At 39.4% G+C, this 19,002-nt stretch overlaps 2 protein-coding genes across 2 annotated transcripts; one reads left to right on the forward strand and one right to left on the reverse strand.

The window, feature by feature from the left end:
* The first annotated feature begins 7,169 nt into the window (after positions 1–7,169).
* On the forward strand, positions 7,170–13,684 carry LOC145782132 (inositol hexakisphosphate kinase 1-like). Its single transcript, XM_082593884.1, has 6 exons — positions 7,170–7,257; positions 8,904–9,033; positions 9,555–9,693; positions 9,849–10,021; positions 11,115–11,290; positions 12,195–13,684. The coding sequence occupies exons 1-6, from the start codon at positions 7,219–7,221 to the stop codon at positions 12,741–12,743; spliced, it is 1,206 nt and encodes a 401-aa protein (XP_082450010.1). The 5' UTR covers positions 7,170–7,218; the 3' UTR covers positions 12,744–13,684.
* Positions 13,684–17,649, reverse strand: LOC145782133 (uncharacterized). The gene is made up of 3 exons (XM_082593885.1): positions 17,454–17,649; positions 16,181–16,333; positions 13,684–15,095 (listed from the first exon to the last, which is right to left on the reverse strand). The coding sequence occupies exons 1-3, from the start codon at positions 17,614–17,616 to the stop codon at positions 14,893–14,895; spliced, it is 519 nt and encodes a 172-aa protein (XP_082450011.1). The 5' UTR covers positions 17,617–17,649; the 3' UTR covers positions 13,684–14,892.
* Positions 17,650–19,002: the final 1,353 nt, after the last annotated feature.

Consider the following 19,002-nt stretch of genomic DNA (forward strand, 5'->3'; position numbering starts at 1 on the left):
TTGCAAGTAACAGCAGAAGGCGTGTCAGATGACAGGGGTGGATTTGGACACGAATTTACGTCGTATACGTATGCATGTAGTGTATCCCTGAAGTGAATGGAAAACTTGTTTCTCTTGATCATTGTATATGTCGAAATATTTGTGAAACCGCAAGTGTGATACATGAAAGTGAAATCTCAGACAGCAAAATCCGTCATTTTTACATTGATTTAACTTCTGCTGACTGCAGTTTTGCTGTCTGGTTCGGCTTGGCATTTTCTCGACCACTCTCTTCTCGCTTTAACAATGCTATAATGGTCATTGCTCAACCCTGGGTGGGCGTAGTTGCTGAAGGAAAGGCGTCCGAGAGAAAGAAACTGGCCACCCTATTCTTGTTACTCCCAAAAGCTGAGTAGCCTATATTGAGCCAGTGGCGTAGCAACGCAATATAACGCCCTTGGATTTTGCACGAAATGCCGCCCCCCTTAACACCGTCGTAAAAGCTGATTAAAATTGCACACAGCAAAAGAATTAAAGCAGTGTTTGTTTAATTTTATTGAAAGTTTAAAATTCAATACGTCTAGCTTTCATTGAAACAAATTCAGAAATTATACGGTCAAAAGATAATGTCCCAACTAAATCATTTTCAATGGACAGTATTGCTAGCGCAGATAGCCTGCTTTCTCCCATGGTCGATCTTAAGTAAGATTTTATCAACTTAAGTTTTGAAAAACTGAGTTCACAGCTTGCGATAGAAACGCCAACAGTGAGTTAAAAAAGCTTTAACTGCTGTTTCAATTTAAAGAGTATACCAACAGATTGGAGAGTTTTAAAGATAGAGCATCAATATGAGAAATTCTTGTCAATGAAGATAACAAGGTATTTAGCAGTGTCAACGTTTTTTAGTTGGATGTTGCGTAAAATACTTCAACATTAGTTGATATTTGGTTGGTCTTGGGTGCAATCAGTACCGGATTAACCATTAGGCAAAGTAGGCACGTGCCTACAAGGCCAGTCAAAAATCCAGGCCACTTTAAAATCAGAAGAAATTTAGTCATGTTTTCAAAATAATTATTTTCTAAACTAATAAGTATTTATCTTAATAGCTCTGTTTTTCCAGATGAATTAAAGGTTGCAAAAACGGTAGCCACTTTAACAAGTCGAAATTCTGCCACTGCGAATGACTACAATGCAACCGTCAACCAATCAGAACATGTTATAAGAGGCTACCGTCCAATTGTGATCCTTCTAGCACTCATCCAGAGAGTTAATGCTTGTTTTGAACTTTATTTGGTAATTACAGAAGAAAAAGAGCAATAGCAGTGGTGGGAATCGAACCTGCGTCAATGAAATGACTACTTTCTATCCCTAACCCTAACCCCTAAGCCAACCAGCTGACAAAAAATCCATCACTTAATTTGCTTTCTATCATCTTCTTTTCGCCATTTTTTACGTCACTTAAACCGTAGCTTATGATTGGTTGGCAGTTTCATTCTAATCAATTTCAGTGGCAGAATTTCGACTTGTTAAAGTGGCTACCTGCAAAAACCGTTAAAAAATACGAATTGAAACATGCTGCCACTTCCTTTTTGATGTTTTTAAAAATTCGCATTTCCGTTGCGTAACGCAACGAAACAAACGTGGCGTTGTGTTGTGTTAAGAAATTAGAAAATAACTTTTAGACTATAAAGAGCAAAGATGCGATGAAACAACAGCAACAGGAAGTGCCCAGAAGATGTTTAAAATGCTGCACACTACTGCTGGTGTTTATAATGCATTTCCGAACACTGAAGTAGCACTTAGAATGTAGGCTACTTGTCTCTAATGGCTACGAATTGCTCGGGGGAACGCTCGTTTTCACAACTGAAACGAATTAAAGACATTAAACGATCAACAATGTGTCAACAACGTCTTGGTACACTGGCATTTTTGTGTATTGAAAGCGATCTACTCCGTAAGATTGACCTCCAAAAACTAGTTAACGCGTTTTCAATCACAAAAACGCGCAAAGTTGTTATTTAGTTAGGCATATGACCAAGTTTTTGCGCGATACCCTATGTTATAATTGCAACAAAGATCTTTGTGACAATGATTTGGCAAACTGATAATTCTAATTTTTTAGTTGGCAACCCTGATTTTCGGGCCCCTTATAAAATGTGCCTACAGGCCAGCAGACCCTTAATCCGGCACTGGGTGCAATTATTAAAAAGTTAAACTTAGAAGCATTTATCTGTAAGCTTCCTACAAAGCTTCCTACGCAGTACCACGTACGCCAGGGGTGTCCAACCCGTGGCCCGCGGGAAGGTTCTGAGTGGCCTGCGGTATTTTTCGAAATTACATATTATATTATATCAAGTTAATCGTCTACGTAATTTATGGCGAACTAACATTCCGAGAAATTGGCATTTATTGTTTACTTTCTTTGTCTATTGCTCTATATTTAGTGTCTAGTGCAGGGGTGCACGCACACTGCACAACTGTTCAAGTTAACTTTATTGCATCACAATGCACATTGTTACACCCAAACCCTGGAACCAAACCCACACAATCCTACTTGTGCTTCAAGAGTCAGTCAGTCAGTAATATTTTTTACTTCATTGAAGTAAATCTGATATCAGAGACTCGCGCAAAACGCATCTAGCAGTGAAAATCATCAGCATTCTGCAGTGGTATGAAAAATATGTCTCTGAAGAAAAATATCTGAGGATTCAGAGATTCACAGTTTTTGTGACCTCATTACTCAGCAGTACTTACTTTTACGAGCAAGTTTTTTCGCGGATGAATCATGTCAAGTCGCATGTAAGATCACTAATTTCTGACAGCCATATGGAAAACTCGCTTCGCATTGCTACATCGTCCATCTCACCGAATAATGCCAAACTTGTTAAGACAGAGCTAAACTACACATTGAAATGTTGACGTGTAGTAAAAACTTTATTGACTTTACTATATCTTGGTATATTTATTGTTATAATTGTAAAACAGGATAACACACATTTCTAAGATTAAAATTTTGATGTGAGTGCTTTAATTAGAAATTATTATAAGACAGCCGTTAAGATTACAAATTAGCAGTAAACACTCAAGTGGCCCGCGCCATCATTCGTAAACCGCATGTGGCCCTTTGGCCAAAAAGGTTTGAAACCCCTGACGTACGCTTTTATTGTAGGTTTAACAAAGCTTCCTACCAAGCTACACACGCAGTGCCACCTACACCGCAGCTGTGTTTCAATCAATGGAGTTATCCATTTATTTGATAAGTTGTGTATTTTCACGTTTATAGAAAGTAAGTTTCAATTATAACAGTTGGTCAGAAAAGTGTTAGGATCTATAACTTTTCTACGCGAAGTGATGCAGTTGTACCGAATGAATTGTAGAGGACGGTGCCAAGCAATAAATTTCCAAGAGATGAATTGTAGATCTCTCAGTTTGAAATGAAAACTTAGACCGAAGGCGAGTCACGTTTTGATGATACTTTGTGGGTGTGTGCAGCAATGCATTGAGACAGGCAAACCACGAGCAATAAATCACTGCGCAAGGTTATAAAACGTTATCATTTTTACATTTGGAGACGTTGAAACAAGGTACAATGACAACCCTTGCTAACTGGGATGTTGTTTTATAGTCAAGGTTGCCATACCGTCCTTATTTCTAAGATTTGTCCTTGTTTTGAAGGGCCATGTCTTAGATAAAATTATCGTCCTTATTTTTAAGAGATTTCCTTTGTTTTTGACTTGAGCTCTTATTTTGTGTAATTTTCATCTAATTATTAAACTTCTTGGAGCAGACTTAGTAAAATGACAGTCAAATCTCTGCTATCAGTAAAGCTAACCCTAGACCTGAGCTGTCGTGAGATGCACGAAGTATTTTCTATAAACAAGGAGTTGCTGGAACAGATTGTTTCTAGCAAAAAATATGGAGTGTGATATGTCATGGCTCGTATAAATGCAAAGATTTGTTCAAAAACCTTTGTTTCGTTTCATATAAAAGCTTAACTTTTTGGTTGTCTAATCTGGGATCCATGTCGATGGCAACTCTGTGTATAGCGGATATGGTTGGATATGACGTAGACTAATAGTTCAACTAAAGCTCAACTTTGTAAAACAAAGCTTTGACTTCCTTCAGAAACCTAGCGCGACCTACCAGGTTATATAAAACTTCATAAACTCTTAATATACAGTAAACTGAAACAGGTCGATTTTAACGTTTATTAAATGGTTGAAAGGATGTAAGCACAGGAAGTAAAGTTTCTATAAACTAGACATGCAAAAAATAACTGTGGCTTTCAATACCATTATAGGAGTTGTCGTTACCCAGATAGCAAAACCCGTCATTTTTACATTGATTCAACGTTCGCAGGACGTCGAATCAATGTAAAAATGACAGATTTTGTTGTTGGGGTATGAAATTATGTATCAATATCAACTGTTCAAAGAAAATTAAATTCCAAAACTGCGATCGTTTCTCTTGCCCGGTTGCGTCATCACTTTGGTACCACGTGATCGCCTAGACACCAAAATCCGTAATTTTTACATTGATTCAACGTCTCTTATCCAGTTGACGGATTCATCCAGTCTCTTATCTGTCTCTTATCCAGTATAAAAATGACGGATTTTGCTTTCTGGGCGATAATCATTTTACGTTATATCACATTTATCACACCAAGTGCAACTTTTAATAGATTTATTAATTCCTTGTAAAACTCTTGCTAACACCAGTGAGCTACTGAACAAACAAGAAGTTAATTGGGCTGTAAGTTAATGCTTTTTCTCGAGAAAGTTGACACAGTGAAAAGAGATGAACAAAAGCAAACAAGACTTGATTAAAAGTTTCAATGCGGTTGTTTGCGCCAAGACTGTGGAATGTTGGAAATGTAAAAGTGTATTTGCTTCTGTGCCACACTTGAAGGCAGGGGCGCCGGAACGGTTTTTGACTGGGGGGGCAAGATTACGAAAAAGGGCACTTTTGTTTACTAAAAGGCCAATTTTTTTTTCAAGTTTTAACATAAGATATAGCAATAATGCTAATTTATCAGCTCACTATGTATTGAGTAATGATAGCCTACAAGTGTCCGGTATACAAAGAAGGGCATCATGCTATGTTATAATGATGTAACTTACTGTCAAGCCTTAAAGCAGCCTGCGGCCATGGCCGCTAAGTAGTGCTTGAATGACCGCCGGTGCTACCTCCTCAATCGGCCAAGTTTGGCCGCCGGTCTCTTCTAGCCAATTATTTAATTTCGCAATGGAATGATCGTGGATTAACTGTCAAAAATATGTAGTATCAAAGAGTGACGCAAAATTAGGTCAGCGCATCATAATCGCCACTGTTGCATTGTGCAGTAATATTTGTTATTGATGGAATACATCCATCTGCGATCACCAGCGCTGTAAGTCTTGTTTGTAATTCCCAACGTTTATTTTAACAAAGTCTTAATCCGAAGTGCTAATTTACGTCGGCTGGCAATATTGTCGTTTTTATGTCGATATGTTTTTAAGGCCTGAAACTGTGTTGCAAAATTTTGTGCCGTAAATATTATTTTGAGGCAAAAATGAAAGATTATAATTAGGCTAAAAGCGAATAGCAGAACTTGTTATATTGCAAAATGTGCAGTAGCTTACATGACTTTGCCCCCCTGCCCCTCCATCTGCAGAAAAATTGAGGGCAGGGGGGGCATCCACCCCCCCTGTCCCCCCCCCCCCCGCTTCCGGCGCCCCTGCTTGAAGGGTCACTGTGAATAATTTATCTACAAGTTCAATTTACAAATTCTGTGCATGTACCAAATTTTGTGCCAATTTTTTATTTTTATTTGTATACAGTGAGGTAACTATCCATTGGATATTGTGGACATTGCCCTAGGAGAGTCCAAATATGGGATATTTGCGTTTTTTTTTTGTAAAAGTTAAAATTCTCAAAGTCGAATCGTTTTTCTATTTCCACTGTACTTTACTTGTATTCTCACTGACTTTGGTTTGAAGCAGAAAACTGATTTAGTACATTAGTCGATTTAGTAAACTTGTCGATTAAGTAAACCATTCAGCTCTTCGAAATTCCCTGAATTGTTTTGAGGCTGAAGTAATAAGACAAATATGAACACTTAAGTGCAAGTGTCCAAACATAGATTTGTTTTAGTTTTTGCTAGAAACTTCAAGGTTCAAAAAAATAAAACGAAGCAGCTACACCACATTCCACGAGATGTCGCAGTGTTAGATTCAGTGGAGAGAATTGGAGGAGGTCCCCCATAAAAAGTACATTTATTCGCAGTGTATTTGCAAGGTCGGATTAATACAGACCTACACATGATTGTGCTTTGTTGAAACAGCCCCCCTCCTAAGGCTACTTGCTCAACCCAGCCCTGGATGTCGCAGTGTTAGATGTGCTGCGATAGTCAACATAATGTTGTTCATGTTTAACCTAAATCAACACCGGATTTGTTTTTGTGTTGAAAAGAAACTTTTGCCTCATAATTCGTGTCCCCATGAGCAACTGACATAATTTCAACCTTAAGTTGGTAATTGCAACAGCAGCATTCTTGTTGGAGAGTGTTTTGTCTAATTTGGCGATCTTAATTTCTTTATGTATTTTCAAGACATAAATTTTAGTTTTTCTTTTGTGAAAAACTGGAGTAATTCATTTTTAATTTTTTCTGTTAAACCAATGATACTAACTTTAAAAGTGCACTACAATTACTCGTAAATCGCAGTAAGCTACATAGTTGCAATTGTAAGTTATTCACTTATAATTCAAGTATCTTTGTGGCAATGGAACAGTGGTTTGGTTTTTGAATCTTTATCCTCGGACTGACAAAGGCTTGATAGGTTATTCCTGGTAGTTTCACATACTTGTAGAGACTCTTGACGCAGGCCGGTCACCGAGATTGACAGAGTGAAATTTTCTGTTTGTTGTTGAAATCCTGTTGCCGGGGAATTATTCCATTCACCAGGTGCCACTGAATGGAAAGCAGTCCTGAAATGCGTTGCTCAAGCACACACCCCGAGAGTCGAACCAGCGCCGCGTGACCTTGAGCTGGGCGCGTAACCACTGAGCTAACTGGGTGTAACAGTATTTAAACAGTTGTGTGTATCGTAACTGAGAAGGTTGCCCTATGCTAATGAAACAAAGAAATTTCAGTGGGCATTGGTTCGAAACCCCACCCGGTCACATTACACAGTAAACATCTTTATTTGTTTAGATTAGAGCACGTATTAATACTTAAAGTAAAATCAACTGCTGAGCTAAATGAGTAAGAATATGGATCTTAAGCCCTACGTTCACCAGGTATGCTTGGTCGGTAAAGAATTGTCTGTTACATTCATTTGTGAGTTGCTTGTCTCTAATTTAGACGTAGCAGTACTGCTGTTCTTTTGACGTTATACATTATGACTTGATATTACAAATTGTTTTAGACCTGGCGGTTGAAGATTTAAATTTGTTGGACTGAAAAGCAAGGAAGCCAATGTTTGTACCCACCTTCAGTCATGCCTTTCAGTGTCCTGCCAAAGACACAGCCGCATGCTCTTGAGCGGTGTCGAACCAGCGCCCTTTCGAGTGCCGCAGCCGGGCTCTTACCGCTCGGCCATGCAGCCGATGTGCTGGCAGAAGCTGATTTTGTATCAGGGGACAATGATGCCCGATGCCTCGTTTTACCATTCAGATCCATGATGACAACACCATGTTGTGAAATATAATGAATAGCACAGTTTGAGCAACATGAACGTCTAATGTTCATGTTCAGCTGTTCAAAAAGACGGCTTGTCACTTGGCACTCCATTAGTAATTCTCTTTTCCCCAGGGTGCACACTGCAGCGGGCTCGCACAACTAATTGCAGCTGATGCATTTTAAAGTCTATCGCAACTCACTAATCAACCTCTGACTGTGACGACATAAAACTTTCGCTGGGCATGAAGCGATTTTTAGAAAGGTTGTTAGAACAGGAACACTGTTCTATTACATCACAATGTGATCAATGAATCACGCAGATTGCAGAGCGGAATCGCGAAACATAAGGAAGTAACATCAATTTTTCTCCGACCATCAAACAATGAGTTCGCGTCATCAGCACTACGTCAGCAAGTAACCAAAACATTGCTTGCTGATGAATCTGCATAAACCTGTCTGCGTGGTCATCTGTCACGATATTCGCGATCCTACCATTCCGAATACGCGAATGATGAAGACTGGAGCGATCATCCATATGAAGATGAAGGGATTCAGTTTGAACAAGTGGTTCTATTTCTTCATACACCAGAGAATCCATATTCCTCAGAGTCCAGTTCAGCAGGCCATAGTCCTCAGGAGGGCCGTACTTACACAGCAAAATCCGTCATTTTCAAATTGATTCAGCGTCTGCAGACGTTGAAGCAATGTAAAAATGACGGATTTTGCTGGCTGGGTAGACATTCCTCGCTGAAACAGCATACTGTTCATCGTTATGAGAGAAATCAAGGGCTATAGTCGAAAGGGTGCCACTCTGCAATCGACTGCGTGCCTTTAAGTGTCTTGCCAAAGAGACAACAACATGCTTTTGAGCGATGTCGAACCGGCGCCCAATTGAACGTCGAACCAAGGGCTCTCACCACTTGGCTATGCAGGTTCCTCAGAGTACGACTGCATTACCGAGGCAGTCCTTGATTATATGTTGGCTGCCGTCTGTGTTTCATCGCAGTCACAGGCAGCACTCTCTGCCAAGCCCCGCAACATATCTCCTCCAAAAAGGTCACGACCTAAACTACCTCTCAGATGGAGATCTGGTCACTTAACGCAGTGGAGATTTGCTACCTGACCATGTTTCACATCACGCCGCATAATTTCACTGTTTGCTAGAACGTTTTTATGTATTAGTCTAAATGAAAGAAATTAAACGTTTCAAGAAAGTACATCTTTCTAACTAATACCTGATTGCTGCGCCATTATGATGTCATAGGTAACGGGGCGCGTTGGATTGCTGACCACCGACGACCAGGCTTTGATTCTGAAGCCAGTTTCTTCGAACGAACACCAATTCTACGTCACAATGGCGCCTGAGCTACGTTGCTTCGCGCCGCGATACTTCGGTAATGCGAAATGGAATTGAGCAAAACTTTCATTGCAATGATGTTGGGCCATAGGCTGCCTGATGCTTTAATTTAATTAGTGAGTAGTAGGAAGACACCTAGCGGTCCGCGCCGAAAAATCAGACGTAATTAAAATGGTTACACTTATTACCGTATTTGGACAAATGTAATCAAATGTAATGTGCCCTAAAATGCAACAAAGTGCATTTAAATTTACTTTTAAGAGATTGTACTTTACTCATTTTCTAATCATTCTTTATCGGTGCCCGCTGTCCACACTTGTTCGAGGATTGTTTTCCATTTTTCTTAACAGTAAAACTTTTGTCTGTACCCCATTCCAAAATTTCCAATAAAGCATACTAGGAATGCATTCAGGTATCTTTCGTAAACCAACATATTCTTATGAATAAATCAGTTGGAGCAAGTATCCGCCCATGCTTGATATTTGCCCATACTAGCATAGATAGATTTTGGTTAAAACATTTTTTCCTTGCTCTTAATCACCATCCTGTGATTTCCAGGCATTGCTGACGTTACTTATAAGAAAGTAAACGGAGATGTTCACAGCATTGCAGTGCTGCCCCTCGATGACATCATAAACCATTCCGATTGCGTCACTATGACGTCACTTCACGTCCACCAGTCTCAGTTGCAGTATGAGTAGGTTACGTCACATTTTTTCTTGGCAAGCTTGTTCGTAATAACGCGATTAAAACGTCCCGCGACATCACTATGACGTTGTTGTTTGTTTATTATCATGTCATAAACTTTGCCGTATTCATTGTGACGTCATCATTTTTTCATGTTGCTTCTAGAGGCTTAGAGCGATGGAAGTTCGGAAAGAACGAAGGATTCCAATCTCATCGCTGGACTAAGGATAAGGATATGGATGCTGACATTTCTGGGGTTGGGAAAAACCCATGGGTACTGCGCCTCCAGAATAAAGTTAAAGAAAAACTGGAGCGGTACGGCACCCACTTGACAAAGCGTATCCTTTTTTGGCACTTATGACGCAAATATGGAAGATGTTTATGATTCAATAATTCAACATGTTTAAATTATTCAAGAATTGCAGGATGTGTGAATCTCTCGTGCTTCTTGAAACCACGTCGAATGATGTCACGTACAACTGCGATTGATTAAAAATGAAACATGTGTCAATTAAACGAAGTTAAATAATAATAATTTCTACTAATAATTCAAAAACTTGCGCTTCTTCATTCACCGCAGGTATATGTTACTACACAATGCACAACAACGCAATGACAAAACAATGTAAAAACACTTCATATTAACGTTTCAAGTTGATTTTCATGAGCAACATAAAGGCACTGCATGAAGTCAACTTGACAAGCAAACTATCAGAATTTAACATGATTTATAAAAAGTATCCATTTTGATTATTAAAACACTATTGAATTTCTTGTTTTACGAAACAAACACATTAGCCTGAAATCTCAAAATAAAACTCAATGATTCGTCATTCTGTCGTTTGAACGACTGGACGTCTTTATGTCGCGTTTAAGCTTGGTGGTCTGCTGAGTGTCACTGAGATGTGTTGAAGCAGACAATTATCTCATCACATAATCTCTGGTTGCTCCATCTACTTGGATGACTAGATGGGAGGTGGCTCACAAAAGACAAGAAAGTCTCATGTTTTAACTGGACTCTTTCCCTCGCATTTATTGCTTGCAAAAATACCTTTCATAGTTTGTCAAATGTGTTCAAGCTTTTTCAGAAATTCAGTTATGTGTTCCACACTGTCACAAACGTCACTAAAACAATGGTTTCGACGCTTGGGAATCTCGATAGACACGAAGCAGACGACCGTCGTGTATTCAATAGACTTGGTGGACAATAGACTCTATTATATGCAAGCGACATCCACGGCCGATTTGAATTAGTCATTGTCCAAGTAGTGGATGCATTGTACCATAGGTCCACAGCAACTGCAGCTACAAACAAAAACTGATCGCGCAGTTAAGAACAACAGCAATGTTTCCAACTAAAATTTCGGAATTAAACCAAGTCAGCTCAGATCAATTCTCAAACGGGCAAGTTCCTTATCGTCTCAACTATAGCTTGCCTTATACTGGAAAACGTGGCCTCAGATTTCAAAGTTCCTTGTATCATCGACTTCAAGGTCGGGACACGTTTGTTTGGCGACGATTGTCCTCACGATAAAGTGCAGCGACACTACGAAAAGGACGAACTTTCGACGACGGCAACTCTTGGACTTCGGATATCCGGTTTTCAAGTTGGTTGCAATTTATTACGTTATTGAAGGGGGCTCAACACACTTCAGCTACAAAGCCGAGTGGTGACAGCCCTAGTTTTTAAAACCAATCAGTCTGCATCATAAAGGTTTTCCAACCTTTTAAGTTTCAAAATCACCATAATGATGTTAAGAAAGTTCTAAAAGTGGGTAATGGATTCCTTTATACCTCTAAGCATGGCAAATTATTTCTGATGATGACGACTAAAATGCTATGTCATGACAAAATGAGTATTTTAAGCGGGGGCATCCACGTGTGCGCACAAAAGGTAAAGGTGGTCTCATACTTGATTCAAGTGTCGGGTATGAGAAGATAATGTTCTCATTGTACTAAGCCTTCGGCACTACGCAGAGTAGGGTGGCCAGTTCCTTTCTCTTGGCCGCCTTTACTTCAGCAACTACGCCCACCCAGTTTATTACACCCTGAGACCTGGGTAGAGGTGAGCAGCGTTTTCAACAACCAACTGATGCTGGGAGTCGAACCAGGTTTGCATAATTGGAAAACCAACGCCTTATCCGTTGCGCCATCTCACCACATAGGAGGATCTAAAAAAAACATTTTTTTGCACAAATTCATTAACTTCCATCAATTTTTTTTTAAAGTGTTTCTGAAATACTGTCATTGTGATTCTTTAAACTTGTTGAAGTCTTGAGTCTACTAAAACTCTGCAAATCCATACAGCCATTTGTGCCGGTCTCCACCCGAACTAGATGTTCTTGGTTGGTTTCAATCTTTATCCTCGGACTAACGAAGTCTCTGGTTGGTTATTCCTGGAAGTTGTGCATACTTGTAGAGGCTTTGAACCACCGACGCTGAGCCGGTTACAGAAAAAAATATATTCAAACGAAGAACATTGGAAACGAAAAGTTTGTGTTTTGCTTTCAGGTGTACCAAGATCATCGTTATATCTGTCGAGACAAGCTCTTTGGTCGGGGGCTTTCCCGTGACGGCGTTCTTAAATCTCTTCGTCTCTTTCTTCAAAGCGAGAACCGTGTCCGAACTGAACTGATTAGCCCCATCTTGCGGATGCTGGAAAAATTGATTGTTGTTTTAAATGATCTGACATCATATCGTTTGTATGGGGCATCGCTCGTCGTGGTGTACGAAGGTTTACACTTAACCAACGAAGACAAATTCCACTGTTCAAGCAATGGTTGTTCTGGCAACACTGCCCAGGAAATCCACACACAAGAAAAAACTAATGCAAGTCCGAAATCTGACCAAAAGCATGCCTCTTCATCGCTACCTAGCAATTGGTCGTGTGATCCTGAGTTGGAAAAGTTACGTCACAAAGCTCGGGTTGACGTCAGAGTTGTCGATTTTGGTCATTGCACCAATCAGAAAATGACAGGTCAGGAAAAATTGCACCTTGGTCCAGACACTGGTTTTATTTTTGGTTTGAAGAATTTAATAAAACTTTTAAAACAAATTTAATATGAATTGCACGTAATTGTGACGTCATAGATAATGATTTCAAAGTGATGACGAATGTGGTTTGATTTTTACGTCCACGAAGATACCAGATTATGAAGTAGCCAATTTTTTTTTCATTCTTTCTTTAATTGTTAAAATTAAAAAAAAAAGTTTTAACCACCATTACAACAAGTTGCCATATTTTGTGTATGTATCGTTTGCCATTCAACATTTTGTTTGTTTTTTTTACTTACATATCAGGGGAGCCATTTTTAATTTGACTGAAATAACTTTTTATCTTTGCGTTTATTCATTCCCAACACGATTTCTTGCTCAATTACCCATTTCTATTATGAAGGTGATGTAGGCCTACACTATTACTTTTATAAAATTTTACATGCGTACTCTACAAAATATGTACCTTGCTGCTCAAAAACCAAACAAATAATTCGCTCTTTTTTAAGCAAATTTTGATGGATTTAATTCCAGCTTCATTTTGATCCACAAAACTTGTTCAAATGAATTTTGGAAAACCGAAATTATACGTTTGTTGACGTAAAACAGCCCGAAAAGGTATTGGCTTTGGATGACACGGCGTGAAGACACAGCGTGGGGCACATGGCGTGAAGACACGGCGTGGGGCACATGGCGTGAAGACACGGCGTGGGGCACATGGCGATTCGGTTTACTTTGGAATACAGATCTTGTACTTTTTATTTTCTTGAAAGTATCAGCAAGAAGAAGAGCAGGATCTCGTGTGAAGTCGTGAGCATTCTCACTGCGTCGTTTTAAAGCAGAAGCGAATTAAGTCAACTTCACAAACAACAATGTCGTGTTTTTTCCTCTTCGCTGCATCAAAGATTTCTTCCCAGGGCCGTCGAAGATAGTTAGGGCCCAGTATCAATAAGACTCCTGAGCTTCAAACTTAGTAGTTTCTTTAACTTTTCGGGCCCTTGGAAAGTTAAGGGCTGCTAAATTCATCCCGGCCCGGGTTCAAAAGGACCCTCCTGTCAACTTTATTGTTCCTGCCTCTGATCATCTACTTGTGCATGATTGTGACTAATGTTCGTGTCGACAATGTCCGACACTTCCACGATGTTCGCTCATTGTTAACTCCTAATCACCGCTTGACGGTAGATAGCACATGGCAGGGTTGGATCAATTACACAGTTTTACTTCAATTACATTACAATTACATTGTTCTGAAGTTTTCAAATTACAATTGCTTCCAAATGTAATTAATTGTACGTTTCAATTACAAAATTAAAAGACTACATCGTGCAACTTTCTTAATGTAATTGTAATTTGGACCAAAATTACAATTACAGTAAACAATGACAAAAAGTCTCAATTGTAATAACTATTACTTGAAAATGTGTAATAAATTGCATTCAATTACAATTGTAATTAATCCAACTCTGTAACATAGCCGATACAATATTCATAAGTACTCTGTCCCGGCACAGAGTTGAAGCGTGATGTTTCTTTAGTTGATACAACAGTGGATCACAAACTAAAAATAAAACATCTATAAATATTGCAGTTAAATTTAACACACAACTGAAAACCGCACACAGCTACAACTGAACGTGTTTGCAAAATGCATTGATTAGGTCAACACTAAAAGAAAGAAAGCCTAAAAAGTCTAGCACACCCTAATTGAGATCGCCATAAAAGATTTTTATTTAAACATAATAAACATACTATACACGCAGTAGAATAGTTACATTCTATTTGTATAAGAACCTTGTAATGATCTCAATTAGGGTAAAACAAGTTGTAAACGTTTCCAGGTGAATAGCAACTATATTTGATATACAGTACCTACTGTATGCTGTAGATTACCAGCTATGCCAATGCAAATGTGGTTCCTTGCGTACCACAAATGGAAAAATCACCACGCTGCATTACTTATATAGTAATAAGGCGTTCACGCCTAGCGTTACTGCACTGAGAAGACCTCAAGATCAAAACAGTGACGTCCTGTTTGCGGTTATACTGTATATATATACTGTGCCAGTTAAAGCCATCCCAGCAACAACATCTGTCTTTTTCGCAACGTCTGAACGTTGAATCAATGCAAAAAAAACACAGATTTGCTAGCTGGGATAACTATTTTTAAAGTAACTTTATCAGCCTGTTTGATCCGTAGCGGATCTTCACAAGCTTCTTATTCAAAGATCGTTTTTCTTTTTATGCTATCTCTTATTGTCACGTAGTTCCGTTCCTCCGTGTGGTAAGCTGCGACTCCAGCCGCGATCATCGAAATGGCCATTATGATGCTGCCTACCCACATCAACGACAGCCCTGATCCACGTGGGAAGCTGTTAGAATGTCCCGCAAAAATCGATGCTCCTATCACTTCTAAGAGTCCTGAACCAATAAAAGATTTGATTGTCCGCCCCGTTAGCTCAGTGGTTACGCACTCGACTCAAAATCAAGCGGCGCTGGTGCGACTCTCTGGGTGTGCGCTTGAGCAACGCATTCTCAGGACTTCTCCATTCAGCGGCATCTAGTGAATGGAATAATTTCCCGGCAACAACATTTCAACATTCGGAAAACTTTACTCTGTCAATCTCGGAAACCAGCCCTGCATCAAAAGCGTCTACAAGTAGAAAGACCTATCAGAGGCTTTTTCAGTCCGAGGATAAAGATTCAAAACCAAAACAAACCAAATTGTCGTGGGCTGCACAGCAGAGTGGGAAAGTTCCCGCACGACCCTCGAAAGGTTGCCGGTTCGAAACCAGCACAAAGCACGGGGCTGGGCCTTTAGCAAGTTACTTAACACCACACTTGAAGGTGGGCACGAAAATTGGTTTCCTAATCTTGTCCACACAAACTTTATTTTTAAGCTACGAGAGGTAATCAAAATTATTAGGTTATCTATTCTATTTTTTTAACGAAAAAGCTTAATCCCGGCAATTCCGCATACTTGTAAAGGCTTTGAACCACTGACCCAGGGCCGGTCACCGAGACAAGTTCCCGCTGGTTAAAGTCTTGTTGTCTGAAATATTCTATTCACTAGATGTCGCTCAAAAGAAATCTATCCTTTAACTGTGTCAGCAACCTTCTCCTATATACAAGAAGTCATAGGGAAGGCAACTTTCTGTAGCTGCGCATTCCCAGCTTTTCAGTAAACAAAAGTATACTACAAAGTCCTTTTCCAGCTTCACTACGTCTATTAGGCACAATGACATGCGCCATATAGACATGCGCAGAAATTACTTTCAAGCTGCTGGCAAGAGGCTGCTTCCCAGACAGCAAAATCTGCCATTTTTTCATTGATTTATCGTCTGCAGACGTTGAATAATGTAAACATTATGGATTTTACTGTCTGGTATGTAGTCTTGCATGCTATTCGTATCTATGTATTACGTCTTTGTCAACATCGTCTATTTAGCATTTATTGGTGCATTGCAGCTTAGGTTTAACAAAAAAAAAAAAACTGAAATGCTCACCTGCTAAAATTAGAAAATTGGTTGCTAAGAATTTCAAGTTTCGTTTCGCCAGCAACCAAGAAACGAGGAAGATCACTAAAGAACCACAAGCGATGGTGATTGCGGCTACCGTTGTACCGACCATCTTTGTCACAAACTGCGGCCTGGTTTCGTCTAAGAGATGCAGATTATGATGTCATATACTTAAAAGGTATGAATAACAAAAGGTGGTTTGTTGGGGTAATCTGACAGATGTTTAGGTTTAACCCTCTTTTTTCTTAAAACAAAAGGTGACTTTGCAATTTCCAATAAACTGGCAAGTTTAGTCTGACATGTCCCGAAACACAGTAAATAAAAGCAGGTTTAGTGGTTTTCTAATGTTTGAAAACGATCTGTAAATCTTCATAGAATGACAAATTCTTCATTAGAATATTAGAATGATAATAATTTACCTTATCGTTTCCTGCATGTTCGCGACAGCAAATGAAAAATAAATTGAATTGAATTAGCCTATTAATATACAGATTATTTATTTTTGATTATTCACTTTCATTTTGAAATTGTCAGGGGAGGAGTTGCAACTTGACATTAAATTACGATTATTTAGTAGTAACTGAGGCTTAGATAAAGCATCGACCTAGCCCTATAATGGAAGATATCAAGCTACAGTATGAAGTAGCCTAAATATTTTTCTTCAGAGGAGTTTTTTTGTGATTTGAATGAAAAATTTTATTATTATCTTGAAGCATACCGAGTAAACTGACTGATGATTTTAGTCTTCAAGAACAAATTTGTTAATAATAATGTTTGTTTTTTTATATAGCGCTGTATCCATCGCAGAATGCCTTGCTCCTCAGCGCTTTGCAAAGCAGACAGTGTCAATGCAGCTGTATAGAGGTCCAACTGAATGCATTATTACCCGAATCTATTCCATTGCTCAGAGTCAAGCAGGAATGGCACTGCTTGGCACTGTAGGAATTAGAATTTAGAATTAGATTCAGTACCACTTTTAAAAAGTCTTTGGTATGACCCGATAGGGTATCGAACCCATGCCTACCGATTCAGAGGCGGACGCATTAGCCACTAAGCCACCGAACAGGTATGTAAAAATTTGTTGTAGCCTGCTAAAATTCTTTGTCTAAAGACTGTAATAACTTTGTAAAAAAAAAACTTCAACTATGTTATCAAACAAAGCTTGCTGAATTTTAGTCCAAACCTGTTAAAAATTGACAGTCGTGCTCGCCATAGAGAATACAAGCACATGCAAGTTTGCAGAACTAAATAAACATTTCACCTTGATATGCTTCATGGACTGAAGATAAAGACGTCAGATCCTGATCTTGGGACCAGCTCAGACTCCACACCGGAGCCACCAAAGCAATGATCTCCAGCGCCACAGAGAGGAATCCACTGATCAATGCCATCAGATGGAGGAGAAAGAAAATGAAATTATTCATCACAATCACACATTATGACGTCACAAACTTACATTGAAGAGGCCTGAAGGTCGAAACAGCGTCACTGCTTGCAGATAACATTTGAATAATTTTGCGCCTGATGTTTGTGATCTACTGTAACATAAAACCTCTGGCAGCGCATAACTTGTCCGTGTCAGTTTTTGCTGTAAATATCCACAGATGCGTAGCTTATGCGTGTGGGTACACAATATTAACTATACAAGCCTTCTATGCAGCTAGGCCTATAGTTTTGCAAACATAAGTATAAAGGTGAGTCCCATACTTTATTTAAGCATCGGGGATGAGAAAATGGTTCTCGTTATGACGCGATGGAATAGTGTAGCGGGTAAGGCGTTTGCTCTCCAATCATACAATCCTGGTTCGACTCCCGGCTTCAGCAAGTTGTTGAAAAACACCGCTCACCTCTAGCCAGCAGGGTGTAATAAATCGGGTGGGCGTAATTGGTGAAGGAAACCCGGCCGAAAAATACAGTAGAACTGGCTACCCTACTCTCGTTAGTGCCGTTGGCTTAGTAGGCTACAATGAGTTTTTCACATAATGCTTTATTAATATCACATAGCCTACTGCATTTCCCTTGTCAATGTTTGTAAGATCTTTGTTATTTCTGGCAACCTGCTCACTCCATCACTATTTACACCATATAGATGATAAGTAATCTCTGCTTACACTGACCCTACAAGAAATGCCAACAGCGCTTGAATGCTGGGACTAACACGCAACATTAAATATGACATAGACTTCTAACTCTCTTACCGTGAAAAATAAATCTACTAATTTGAAGTGACACTTCCATTTCACCATAAAACTTGTGGTGTAAACAGCCTCCACGCTCGGTTGCAAAATCTAACGTTAGTGGTATAGCGCGAGATACTGCGGCAAACGTATGTGAGGACACAAAGGAAGCGTATGGTAAGGCTTGTATTGCTTCTTGTTGCTTAATCTAAACTCTCACGGACAAGCGTTCACTTATTCAAGCGTCGCCGCATATTTGACAACTACTTTGCATGAAACCTCATGAAGTGCAGTGACTGATGAAAACAAATTTTTTAACAATTTTTACTTTTGTTCTTTAGCTCTGCAGGGTTGTCTAAATCATCGATTACCGGGCAGAAGCAGAAACGGCCTTTTTGAGTTACTGAAGCACGAAAGAGTGAAAGAAACACGTTAAAGTCACGACGGAAGTCAAAGGAATGATCAGAAAGGAGAATGAAGCTTTCAAAGAGATGGTTAGCCACTGCCTTGAAAAGCACAATATTTAAATTGGGCCTTCTCATGTTGCTAATCTTTCCAAACGAGGCAAGTGAGGGACCTGCAGCTACGCTGCAAGCTTAAATGGCGTCTTCCCTCTGGCTTAGTCACATGCTC

The sequence above is a fragment of the Aplidium turbinatum genome, chromosome 13 (genome assembly GCF_918807975.1).
Source record: "Aplidium turbinatum chromosome 13, kaAplTurb1.1, whole genome shotgun sequence".
In the NCBI taxonomy this organism is placed as follows: domain Eukaryota; kingdom Metazoa; phylum Chordata; class Ascidiacea; order Aplousobranchia; family Polyclinidae; genus Aplidium; species Aplidium turbinatum.

Excerpts from the sequence above, each read along its gene's own strand:
- LOC145782132 (XM_082593884.1), top strand. The coding sequence starts at position 7,219 with ATGAGTAAGAATATGGATCTTAAGCCCTACGTTCACCAG. Across the intron at positions 9,034-9,554 it reads CTTCGCGCCGCGATACTTCG|GCATTGCTGACGTTACTTAT; the intron begins GTAATGCGAAAT and ends TGTGATTTCCAG. Across the intron at positions 9,694-9,848 it reads CAGTCTCAGTTGCAGTATGA|AGGCTTAGAGCGATGGAAGT; the intron begins GTAGGTTACGTC and ends TGTTGCTTCTAG.
- LOC145782133 (XM_082593885.1), bottom strand. The coding sequence starts at position 17,616 with ATGAATAATTTCATTTTCTTTCTCCTCCATCTGATGGCATTGATCAGT. Across the intron at positions 16,334-17,453 it reads AGTCCATGAAGCATATCAAG|ACGAAACCAGGCCGCAGTTT; the intron begins GTGAAATGTTTA and ends TGCATCTCTTAG. Across the intron at positions 15,096-16,180 it reads CAATTTTCTAATTTTAGCAG|GACTCTTAGAAGTGATAGGA; the intron begins GTGAGCATTTCA and ends TTATTGGTTCAG.